A 12,379-nucleotide genomic window follows, 5' to 3' on the forward strand; every position below is an offset into this window, starting at 1 on the left:
TATATATATATATATATATCAAAATTTCTTTATAAGGGATGAATAGCCCCGTTACATGTTATATACAAAGGCCAAATGGCCTCGAAAAAGTGACAGTACAAAAAAAACAAAAATATTCTAAGTGGCCTAATCTTCACCGGGGTTGCGTCATCACCTTCGGGGTCTTCTTCACCATTGGACTCACTCGACTCTTCAGATGCCTTGGAATCCTCCTCGGGAAAAGACATCCTCCGGGCATTGGCTTCACATATCTTGGCATTCTTGATTTCGGTCAATATTTAAAAATTCTGAGCATGGACTCCCTCGAGGGTCTCCCTTCGGGATTCCCACCTCGCATGCTTCAACATATTTTTTGCCTGTTCCTGGATAGCCTCAACATCAACTTTGAACTAGGACACCTTTTTATCAGCTTCGTGCTGGGCCGTAATAACTTCTGACTTAGAAGCCTCGAGCTCCTTGGCCAGATTCTCTTGACGAGAAACAGTCGAGCCCAGCTGAGATTGAAGTCCCTTAATCATTTTGGCCCGTGCCAAATTCTTCTCCTTTGCAGCCCGAAGTTGATCCTCGGCTGAAGCCAACTGTGTCCGGGCAGTATATTTCTCCGAGGCTAGGTGATCCATATTCTTGTTCCACTCTTCGGTCTCTGCTTTGTCCGCATCCACCTCCCTCGGAGTTGCTCGATCACGTCGAGTTTGATCTGAACCTGCGAGCATGCATCATTAGCTACTAAATCTGACTCATCATCACTAACTTCAAAAACTCTTCTTACCTGCTCGACCAGGTCAGTATGTTCCTACGAGCCGCTTCAAGCTCAGCTTGGGATTTTTCGCTAAGGAGCTTGTAAGCATCCCTCTTTTTAGCAAGCTCCCAAGCCTCGACCTTGAAATATTTTGACTCCTCCCGGTATTGAAGAAAATCCTCGTGATGAAGCACCGAGGTCTACAAACACAAGGGAAAAATGTTATGATTATTCATGATTAAAGCTAAAAACATAATGAAGGGACATTCGATATTACCCGATTCAACGCCTGTTGAGCTTCATTGAATAGGCAGGGCGCCTCTACCTTGTATATTTTGGTTTAATCCTTTTCGGTCACCAAGCACCAAAGGTAACTGGCAATCCCCACCGGGGCAGAAAGAACCCGGACGTCCTCCGGGATGGACATATAAATTGCCCGTCTCCGAGTAGGGTCAACACTCGGAGCTGGGAACTGGTTCACTAATCGCGGGCTTGAAAAAGGCCCACCAACTTCCAGGATGATGTCTTTTTTGGTACCGGTAAGTCGCCCAACCCGGTAACATCCTCTGAGGCGGTAGAATTCAGGCCATCGAAGAAATGGTGAAGAGAATCTACTGCTCCTTGGGTCCCCTCGCCGAGGTTACCTTTTAGTGTCTGGGCCTCGTTTATCATTTAATCAGTAAACGAAGGTGACCCAGAGAGGACGATCACCCCAAGCACCTCTTTAGGCATATTATCTTTTGACCGGGAAGTACCGGCCAAATTTCCTTTGTCAGCTTCCCCAGCTCGGAGCGAAAGGTCTCGACCCACCTTGGTTCAGAGGCTTCGACCGCTACTTCTTCTACAGCCTCCCTGACTTGAGGCAGTTCAAAACCACTTCTCACACGGGCCAACAAATTGGAATCTTCTTCTTCTACTTTGGACTCATCCCTCAACCGATGGAGTGAGTCCGATGAGAGCTCTCGGGCACTAGCGTCTGTGGTTTTACGCACCAGTCGCTTCCTCGGTTTTTTATTTTCTGGGTCCGAGGGACTCGAAACTTTTCTTTTCTTATTCTCTTTATCCTGTTTCGAAGCAGGGGGATCAGCGTATATATCATCGTCAACTGATGGATGCCTCATTTCGACGTCCTTTGGTAAACCTGCAAAATGAGAATATAATGGATAAGAAACCGATGATGAGAACATAAGATCAAATATATTATTAAGGAAAAACTCTTACCATGATTACGGGCCTCCCATCGGCCCTACGAGAGCTCACGTCATAAGCGCTCGGAGTAGGGTCTTTGTGTCACGATACCCTCGACCCACTCTTTAAATTCAGGAACAGGGTTCGACATTTGGGCGACAGCTGCATCACATAACATCGATGAGAATCCAACGGAATGAAAAACAATAAAAGAAATACCGAAGGCAAAGCTAAACTTATGTTTCATGTTCCATTTCTCAGGAAATGGCATGTCCGCAGCCGGGATAAAGTCCGAGGTCCTTACTCGAACAAAATGACCAAACCAGCCCTGATCCCGATCCTCGTCTATGCTAGAGAACAAGGTCTTGGTGGTCCGGCGTGAAAGCTTAATTAACCCTCCTCGGTAAATTCGAGGGTTGTACATGCGCATAAGATGGCTGATGGTAAATGGGCATCCCTCGACCTTGCTCACAAAAAATCGAAGTAGAATAACGATCCTCCAAAATGAAGGATTTATCTGCCCGATCTTTACATCATACCTTTGTAAAAGTCTATGATACCCGGGTCTAAAGGACCTAGCATGAAAGGGTAAGTGTAAACACTTAAGATACCCTCCACATAGGTGGTGATTAATTCCTCAGGGGTAGGAACCACTATGAGTTTGTCTACCCAGTTGCAGTCCTTTTTTTACTGTAGCGAGGATATTGTCTTTGATCGTATATATGTACTCGAGACTGGTTCACACCGACCCGGTACCATAGGTGTATTCTTAACATTGAAGTCAGCTACAGTCGGGCACCCAACAGGGATATATGATCTCAGTAGCAGCATGAGAAACGTTTTCAAAAGGTTTTGAAGAAGAAGGTGCTTCTTTTTGAGGAATAGACTTTGAAGTCTTTGCCTTTTTTTGTTTTATAAACAATGAAGAAAAGAAGTTGTTGGTAAAGGAAGCTTTGAGGCTAACAGTTAGAAAATCAGAAGGTGAAAGAGGTGAAATTTTCTTAGAACACACGAAGAATTTGAGTGTAAAAGTTCTAATGGATGGATTGGAGGGTATTTATAGGTTTCTCAAGCGGAAGTTCATCTCCCGAAGTGGCCGACTGTCAACTGACACACATTTAATGCCTAGATGACTGAGCTGACGGGATGTTTCCACTATTTTTATCACCTATGTCATGTATCCATCATTATGATTTATCGAAGAGAAGACCGAGTGTTCATATCATTTTTCATACTTTACTCTCTGAAAAATAAGGGAACTATTTGTATACTGGTAGAACCGAGCTCGATGCTTGATCAAGCATCTGGAATAATAGACCAGGCTTGGCACATCTATAAGCGATCGAAGTTATAGATGAAACCGAGCTCGATATCGAGGTTCAAAGTTCGACAAGACCATCAGATTTGCCCTCGAGTTTACTGAATGCATGACCGATCCTGCTTCTAACTGCCTTGAAGAAGAGCTTTGCCAACTCATCCGACAAGGATCCATGATTCTCATCATTAACCAATCATTATGGCAAAAATCACGGAATTAAGTCAAAAAGGGAGCTAACGGTCCACATAATTCCTTATAAAATAATGCCTTAAAACATATCTCCCTAGATATAAAAAGGGAACAGAGTAATTGATTTTGGGTATATTTTGATATGTGTTGATGTTACTTTACCCATGTTTTAACCGCTTTTTGATACTATTTGATCTTTAAAATGCCCAACATGGTTTAATTATTGGTTTTATGACTAATTGAGTTGTATGTGATGAATTAGGGTGTTTGGAGTACAAAAATATGAAGAAAAGGTGCTCTAGGTAGAGGAAGAGGGGTTGGATTTCGTGCACCCTTAGCAGTGAAGTCGGCCCATAGCATCCGCCATAGCATCCGCACCTGGGCAAAGCTGAGAAGGAGGAACAAAGGGTGGATGCGACGCATCCACCCTAGCATGCGAAGCTGAGAAGTGGAGGACGAGGTGGATGCGACGCATCCACCCCAGCATCAATCCCTGTAGCCAAGTCGGATTAGGAATAGGAGAACTTTGGCCCACGACTTTTGTACGCAATATATAAGCCAAAAACGCCTCTTTTAGGGCATCTAACATATTGGGAAGGGGGGAAAAGCCACGACAAAGCTGTGGAGGCCGGAATTCATCAAGTTCTATCTTTCTCCTACCAAACTTAGTAATTTTTATGTTTCTTTGTATGATTTGTTGTTTGGATACCATGTCTATATGGAGCTAAACTTCACGTTCCAGGGTTGTGGATCTTTCATGACTATTGTTATTCGGATATTGATTTTGCCTTCTAGATTTATCATATTGGTTTATTTATTCAATCTTGCGCTTAATTATTTAATTGCTTGATCACCAATTGAATACTATCTACGAATCTAGAATTGAACTCGAAAGTGGGAATTCTAGATTGCATATAGGATTGATTAGAGCAAGTTCTTGAACTCGGACATCGGGGAACGGATTCGTGGTTAGGATAGACATATACCTAATTGCCTTGCTTGGTTGATTTACAGGAATTATAAATGCGTTCTTGTTGATTCTAACTCCATAGACATATAGGCGTTAGGTTAGCTTTAATAGACGAGTAAGAACTCGACAGATTCTTATGAGCAATATTAACCCTTTCAACCAATAAGCTGGATAAATTAGTCGGTCAATTCAATTGAAGAATACAATAGGATTGTTAGATAGCCCATAACCCTAGATCGTTTTTATTACATTGATATCATAAAAATCTGCTCTTTCTCTGTTCAAAGTTCATTATTTATATTTTTTTATTTAATTAGTTTAGAATTAAATATTTTTAGGTTTAATTCTTGTTTAGATAATTAGGATAGTCTAATTTAGTTAATAGTTAATCACAAGTCCTTGTGGGTTCGACATCCGACTTTTAGTCACTTTATTACTTGACGACCGCGTATACTTGCGTGTGCGTTTGGCCGAACAAGTTTTTGACGTCGTTGCCGGGGACTTAGAAATTAGCTATTTTTCTAGATTAGACATTTTTTTAGTTTAGTTAGTATTTGTTATTTATTTTAACATGGCATCTTGGAATGAAAATTATTCGAATGATGGTTATTCTTATTTTGATGATCCTTGTCCATATTGTGGAGGACCCCGCTGGTGGAAAAATTGTCAGAATATTTCCGGGACCGATTTGTGCGCACAATCTCAATCCTTTGAGTGGAATATTTATAATATGTGTTGTGGTCAAGATGGCTATTGGGATGGTTGTCCTAATCCTGTTATTATGATCTTTCTAATGATGTTTTTGAGTTTGATAGGGGCAATGAAGTGCAGGATATGGAACCTCATGCATATATTAGGGATATTCTGAGGCAAGTAGCAGAGCAACATGATGAACTCAAAAAAGATATGAAAAGAATGAGGGCAGCAATCACAAGAATGAAGGCCAATATGGAAGAATTGAATGAAGAGAGCGAGTACCAGCAAGAAGATAATTTGAAAAAGTGGAGATTTTGAGCCATATGTCGCTGATGGAACAATCCGAAAGATTAGAAATATATGAGGCTCAACGTGAGGAAATTACAAATGAGATGAGATACTTTATAGAAGGAAGAGCCAAATTGGGACAAGAGATCGATAAATTTGGCACTACTATTCACGACGTAGAGACTCAATTGAATACAAAGGTTGATGCGTCTAACGCCCAACAAGACAGTAATGAGTTGTGTAAAGCTAAAAATGAGCTTATACGCCAAATTGAGGAGCTAAAAGTTGAGAGCCAATCACTCAAGCATATTTTTGTTGATGATTCCCATGTTGAGAAAACTACACTAGAGCCATGTGAGGAAGTAGATAATGTTATATTTGAAGATTCTTGTGTATGTAAATATGAGGATGTAAAGAGTAATACAATTCTAGAGTTAGGGCATATTGGTCCTGATTCCAATCATTTTTCCACATTGTGTTTAGATAGTAAGATAGTAATCAAGCCATCTGAGCCTATGGGGGAGTCAAAGAGTGAGGATGAGAGTGCTTGTATTCTTAAATTTGTCATGCCAAAAAGCAAAAAATACATTCCTCATCTAAAGGCCGAGAAGTGTAGAGTGAAAAATTTATTACTTGGCCTGGTTATCTTTGTAGCCCCACCACTGGAGCATAGCCACAAACTGGATGCCATGTTAGGGGCTCAATTCATAACTTCGAGGTGGAAGCAAAAAGTGGTTCACGTCGTGCCGCTACGTTAAATCGGGCACTTCTTGGGAGGCAACCCAGCTTTACTGCTTTCTTTTATTTTTGTTTACTTTTTATTTTATTTTATTTTTATTTTTTTGTAGTATTTATTTTTATTTTGTAGGATTATGAGCATAGGAAGCAAAGCCATTAGAAGAGTGCAAAAGCGAGCTAGATGGTGAGGACTAAGTGTGGGGTTCCCACACAAAGGACGATGCCTGGGGGAAGTCTGAGTACCTCGTGAGCCGTTATTGCTTCAGCCTTTGGCCTACCAGGGAGTCTCGTTTACCCTCTTATTATTTATAGTGTGCATTGAGAATATTGCAAAATTTTAAGTGTGGGGTGAGGAGATCTTTTGGATGAGTTTCTGTGCTATTTTAGCTTAGTTGTAGTACTCATTCTTAAGTGTAGTAGCTTTTGTGAAGAAAAAAAACGAAAAAAGTAGAAAAAATTGGACTTTTCCCGACGATTGATCTCCTAGACAGTTTTCTTGAGGGATTAAAGTCTAAACAAAAATCCAAAAATATGTCTTTTATATTTCTTTAGGTAGTAATAATCCCCTGTGATTTTTCTTTGTGCCTCGGTTCTTTTCCATGGGATGTAGTTTGAACCGGGTAGTTTTTTTTCTTTCCGAGTAGATTAGGAATTTAGGAAATAAAAGGAGGAAGAATGATGAACCTAAGAGCAATTGACTTGTTTCATAGTAGCATATTTATGCTTTGGCATGTGTAGTATCTCCCCTATATTTTGATATTAATCTTGATGCCTTTATATATTGGATAGCATGTTTTGTGGCGCCTATGTCTCGTTTACATGACTTATGTTTACCTTGTGCTTAATGCTTAATATCTCGTGGCTCTGTGAATACTTGCATTGCTTGAGAGTCGGAATGTGATCGTCCTTAGTGAGTCATGTGCCATGTGTGGTGAGGTTTTTGTGTAGTCCATGTATTGTACTTGTGTCTAGAACTTGCCCGGTATGTGAGTTGAAGCGAAATTTGAGGTGATGCTCGGTTTGAAAAATAATTTTAGGCCTTCTTTGATCTTTTTGAGCTTATTGCTTATCATAAATAAAATTTATCCCTAGTTAACCATTTTGAGCCTATTAACTTTTATTTGGTACCCACATTACAAGCCTATACCCTTTTTATTCTTAATTGACATTGTTTTGATCCTTTAACCTCTTAAAGCACTTTAATTGTTAGATGAGAGCTAAAAGAAGTAAGAAGGGACTAAGTGTGGGGTGAATTTTGAGTGGAACCAATGAAAGAAAGAAGAGTGCACTTATTTTGTAAAATAATACACCACTAGCGGAAATTGAAAGAAAAAAAAAAGAAGAGAAAAATCTGGAAAAAAAGAAAGAAAAATATAGATGAATAAATTGTTGTCTTGTTCTTGCTAGTGGGTATGAATTAAAGTAGTGCTTAAAGAAAGAGGAAATATTGTTGGGGGTGATATTATTTGTGAAATTGAAGTGGTGTTGAAGAATTTGCGCTTAAGTTATTTGATCATGTGTTAAAGTACTTAGGAGGTTGAGTCACTATTCATAAAATATATCCTACCCTTCCCTTAGCCCACATTACAATCATGAAAAATTCCTAATTGATTTTTAGATCGAGCGAGCTTACATTAGTAGAGATTTACATTAAGGGCAAGCCTATGGTACCAATTGCATGCATGTGACTTCTCTGTGAGAGTGAGCGATTTTCTTTGATATATGTGAGTCATTAAAATATATTTGATCATGAGATTCGAATGTGTGGATTGAACTCGCTCTCTTGTTCTTGTTGTAAGGGCACATGGTTTCACGAGGGATAGGTAACGTTATTAGACTTCTCTATGATGTTGGGTGTTCAAGCCATGAGTGCATTTTGACATTGAGTCGGTTTTTGAGGTTAGGATTATTGTGAGCATGTTGTCTTTGTTTGAATATTTTTAAAAGAATGACACAAGTAAAGGTAAGTGCATATGATGCATATTCTAGAGCCTAATTGTGGCAAATGACCATGGTCATAGGTGTTGTATGCTTTGAATGATAAGAGCTTAATTTTGTTTTGTCTACTATAGTGATGGTTTGTTCGAGGACGAACAAAGGTTTAAGTGTGGGGTGGTGATGTTGGGTATATTTTGATATGTGTTGATATTACTTTACCCATGTTTTAACTGCTTTTTGATGCTATTTGATCTTTTAAATGCCCAACATGGTTTAATTATTGGTTTTATGACTAATTGAGTTGTGTGTGATGAATTAGGGTGTTTGAAGTACAAAAATATGAAGAAAAGGTGCTCTAGGTAGAGGAAGAGGGGTTGGATTTCGTGTGCCCTTAGTAGTGAAGTCGGCCCATAGCATCCGCACCTGGGCAAAGCTGAGAAGGAGGAACAAAGGGTGGATGCGACGCATCCACCCTAGCATGCGAAGCTGAGAAATGGAGGACGAGGTGGATGCGACGCATCCACCCCAGCATCAATCCCTGTAGCCAAGTCGGATTAGGAATAGGAGAACTTTGGCCCACGACTTTTGTACGCAATATATAAGCCAAATACGCCTCTTTTAGGGCATCTAACATATTGGGAAGGGGGAAAAAGCCACGACAAAGCTGTGGAGGCCGAAATTCATCAAGTTCTATCTTTCTCCCACCAAACTTAGTAATTTTTATGTTTCTTTGTATGATTTGTTGTTTGGCTACCATGTCTATATGGAGCTAAACTTCACGTTCTAGGGTTGTGGTTCTTTCATGACTATTGTTATTCGGATATTGATTTTGCCTTCTTGATTTATAATATTGGTTTATTTATTTAATCTTGCGCTTAATTATTTAATTGCTTGATCACCAATTGGATACTATCTATGAATCTAGAATTGAACTCGAAAGTGGGAATTTTAGATTGCATATAGGATTGATTAGAGCAAGTTCTTGAACTCGGGCATCGGGGAACGGATTCATGGTTAGAATAGACATATACCTAATTGCCTTGCTTGGTTGATTTACAGGAATTATAAATGCGTTCTTGTTGATTCTAACTCCATAGACATATAGGCGTTAGGTTAGCTTGAATAGGCGAGTAAGAACTCGACAGATTCTTATGAGCAATATTAACCCTGTCAACCAATAAGCTAGATAAATTAGTCGGTCAATTCAATTGAAGAATACAATAGGATTGTTAGATAGCCCATAACCCTAGATCGTTTTCATTACATTGATATCATAAAAATCTGCTCTTTCTCTGTTCAAAGTTCATTATTTATATTTTTTTATTTAATTAGTTTAGAATTAAATATTTTTAGGTTTAATTCTTGTTTAGATAATTAGGATAGTCTAATTTATTTAATAGTTAATCACAAGTCCTCGTGGGTTCGACATCCGACTTTTAGTCACTTTATTACTTGACGACCGCGTATACTTGCGTGTGCGTTTGGCCGCAACAAGTTTTTGAAGTAATTCTTGAGGTGGGGGGTAACATACTTAGAAGAACAACATACTATATTTTCCAGCTTTGTTCATATTATTCTGGCTTCAATATTATTCTGGCTTCAATAATATCATATCTAAATTCGAAGGAAGTTAACCTTGCGAGGCTTAAGTTGTTCAATCTACATGGTTTGCATTTATTTTTCTATTTATTCTTCCATATTAAATCTGATTTCTAACTTTGTATCAAATTAGATCACATATCCTTAAAACCGTGCATAAATTCAATTGTTATCCGATTTTGAGGGTAAACACAACTTATCTTCAAAGTCAAATGGCAAAAGTGTATCTTTTATATATATATATATATATATATATATATATATATATATATATACTTTGCTTGCGAAGCAATATCGAATGACAACACTTGGTTGAAGGTTTGTCTGTTAGTTAGAAGATTGCCGCAAAAAGGAAATTGAAAAACTAGTAGGATTGCACATTGTTGTATCCCTTGGTAGCTTAAAACTTACTACTACTAGGTAAACTAGTTTGTATATAGTTCTCTCTCGTTATGCTTGTTCTGCACATCTTATATGTTACTCCATCGGTTTCAATTTAGATTACAAATTTTTCTTATTAGTCTGTTAAAAAAAATAATCACATATTTTTATAATTAAAAATAATTCAACTTGAAACTCTTCATTTTACTCATTTTACCTTTAATGAAAATTCTCTAATACGTGTCACTTTTTCTATTGAAAAAAATAATCACATATTTCTCAAATACGTGTCACTTTTTCTATAGAAAATTCTCGATTATTGTGCCTTTTTGGTCCAACGGGGGTCATTCATGAACATAATACTCTGTGTTACACATTGCAAAGAATCAGAACCAAGAATTTTCATTTAGCTAGTCGGATAATTAGTCAAAACCTATGAGTCTGATATTAAGGGAATAGTGTCACGCCCTTAGTTGTTAACTAAGTACACGTGCAGTACTTGACAACTCGCTCACAATCTTGCACGACTTGTTCACTTTCTTGCTATGCCAAGTCAGCCTTACCACACTCAAGATCGTTAAAAGAATGGTAGAGCTAAAAGAATGGTAGAAAGAACACAAGAAAATTGTTAAAGGAAGCTTTGTATTAGAGATAACTTGAATTGTTTGCTTAGTGAATTACAAATGGAAGACCCCCTTTATATACTAGTCTCCTAGGGGCTAGAGTGTAAATATTAATTGTTACACAAGTCCTTAATATTTACAAGATAAGGGCTTTCTCTAGAATTCTTTACAAGCCTAGAAGATTTCAAGGACTTTCCTAGCAAATCCATAGGCATCTACTATCTAGGGTCTTCTAAAGGAAATGTCCATATTTCTCTAGAATCTTCTCACAAATACTAGGTTTTCCTCCTATGTAAGCTTCCATATGGTATTAGTATATGCCAAATGCTGCCTATGTGGCATGGTGATATGGCGGGTCATCACACTTTCCCCCACCTAATGTTGCGACGACTGCGGCGCAATGTTGCTGCATAAACTCTCGGATCTTATCTTTGAATTGCCATAAGTCTTCATATCGTTCCCACGTGGCCTCCTCCGGAGATTGCCCCTTCCAATGGACGGGGAACATTGCGGTGGCTTTGTACCCTTGTTTTCGCCTGGCCTAGTAATCAATAATAGCCTCAATCTCCAGGTCATGTGAGGTGGCGATAGTAATAGGCGCTCGACTTGATTAGCTCCTACTCGGATAATCTTTGTCTTCATGAAATGGCTTAAGCATGCTGGCATGGAAGATAGGATAGATCTTAAGATACAATGGCATGTCATGCTTGTATGAGATCTTGTCTACCTTGGAGACGGTCTTAAATGGCCCCTCATACTTGCGAATCAGATTCTGATGCATGCCCATAGTTCCTTGAACTGTCTTGGGTTAAATTTCACCATTACCATGTCCCCAACTCTATAGTCCATTGGACGCCGCTTACGGTTCGCAAACTTCTTTATCTTCTTAGCTGCACATCAAATGTCTTGGCAAAGTTAGGTAGTGCCAAGGATGGCTCCTCTGTTATAGCTACCTTAAGGCCTTCAAACGCCTTTTAACAATGCTCTGTACAAACCGATGACTTGTTCTTCTTTAGCAACTCAGTCAATTGTGTGGCTTTTGCTGAGTAGCCACTGATGAACCGACGATAGTAGTTAACAAGGCTAAGCAAGGATCTCAACTCAGTTACCTTTATAGGTGCCTCCCACTCCTGGATAGCACATACCTTAACCTCGTCCATGTGTAGCTTGCCATTGCTAATAACATGGCCTAATAAGTGCACCTTTGATTATGCAAACTCGCATTTCTCCCTCTTGATCTATAGCTCATTCTCCCGTAAGACTTGGAAAACCTTCCTTAAGTTCTCCATATGCTCCTCCAAGGAGTTGTTGTAGATGATTGTGTCGTCTATGTAGACTACCATGAATTGATCAAGGTAGGGATGAAAAATCGTGTTCATAAGGGTGAAAAATGTGGCCGGTGCATTGGTTAAGCCGAAGGGAATCACCAACCACTCAAAAGTTCCATATCTCATCACACACGTTGTCTTTGGCTCATCCTCTTCTTCAATACAAACCTGGTAGTATCCCTTGCAAAGATCCACCTTGGTAAAGTACTTGGTTTGCCCAAGTCTATCGAACAAGTCAGCAATGAGTGGGATCGGGTACTTATTCTTCAGTATGACCTTATTAAGTGCTCGGTAGTCTATGTACAAATGCAGTGATCTGTCTTTCTTATTCTGGAACAATACTGGTGGGCCGAAAGGTGCCTTTGATGGGCGAATGTGACCAGT

At 39.2% G+C, this 12,379-nt stretch overlaps 1 protein-coding gene across 1 annotated transcript; it reads right to left on the minus strand.

Annotated features, from left to right (window-relative positions):
* Positions 1 to 389: 389 nt before the first annotated feature.
* LOC138910459 (uncharacterized) lies at positions 390 to 2,198 on the minus strand. The gene is made up of 4 exons (XM_070201702.1): positions 2,039 to 2,198; positions 1,495 to 1,880; positions 798 to 939; positions 390 to 703 (listed from the first exon to the last, which is right to left on the minus strand). Exons 1-4 carry the CDS (start codon positions 2,196 to 2,198, stop codon positions 390 to 392), a joined length of 1,002 nt encoding a protein of 333 aa, XP_070057803.1.
* Between the last annotated feature and the right edge of the window lie 10,181 nt (positions 2,199 to 12,379).

The sequence above is a fragment of the Nicotiana tomentosiformis genome, chromosome 4 (genome assembly GCF_000390325.3).
Source record: "Nicotiana tomentosiformis chromosome 4, ASM39032v3, whole genome shotgun sequence".
Lineage (NCBI taxonomy): Eukaryota > Viridiplantae > Streptophyta > Magnoliopsida > Solanales > Solanaceae > Nicotiana > Nicotiana tomentosiformis.

What these genes read in the sequence shown, in the direction of transcription:
- LOC138910459 (XM_070201702.1), bottom strand. Translation starts at nt 2,198, where the DNA reads ATGCCATTTCCTGAGAAATGGAACATGAAACATAAGTTTAGCTTTGCC. An exon ending in ATTTAAAGAGTGGGTCGAGG is followed by an intron (nt 1,881 to 2,038) that starts GTATCGTGACAC and finishes CTCATTTTGCAG; the next exon opens with GTTTACCAAAGGACGTCGAA. An exon ending in TGACAAAGGAAATTTGGCCG is followed by an intron (nt 940 to 1,494) that starts GTACTTCCCGGT and finishes TTGTGTTTGTAG; the next exon opens with ACCTCGGTGCTTCATCACGA.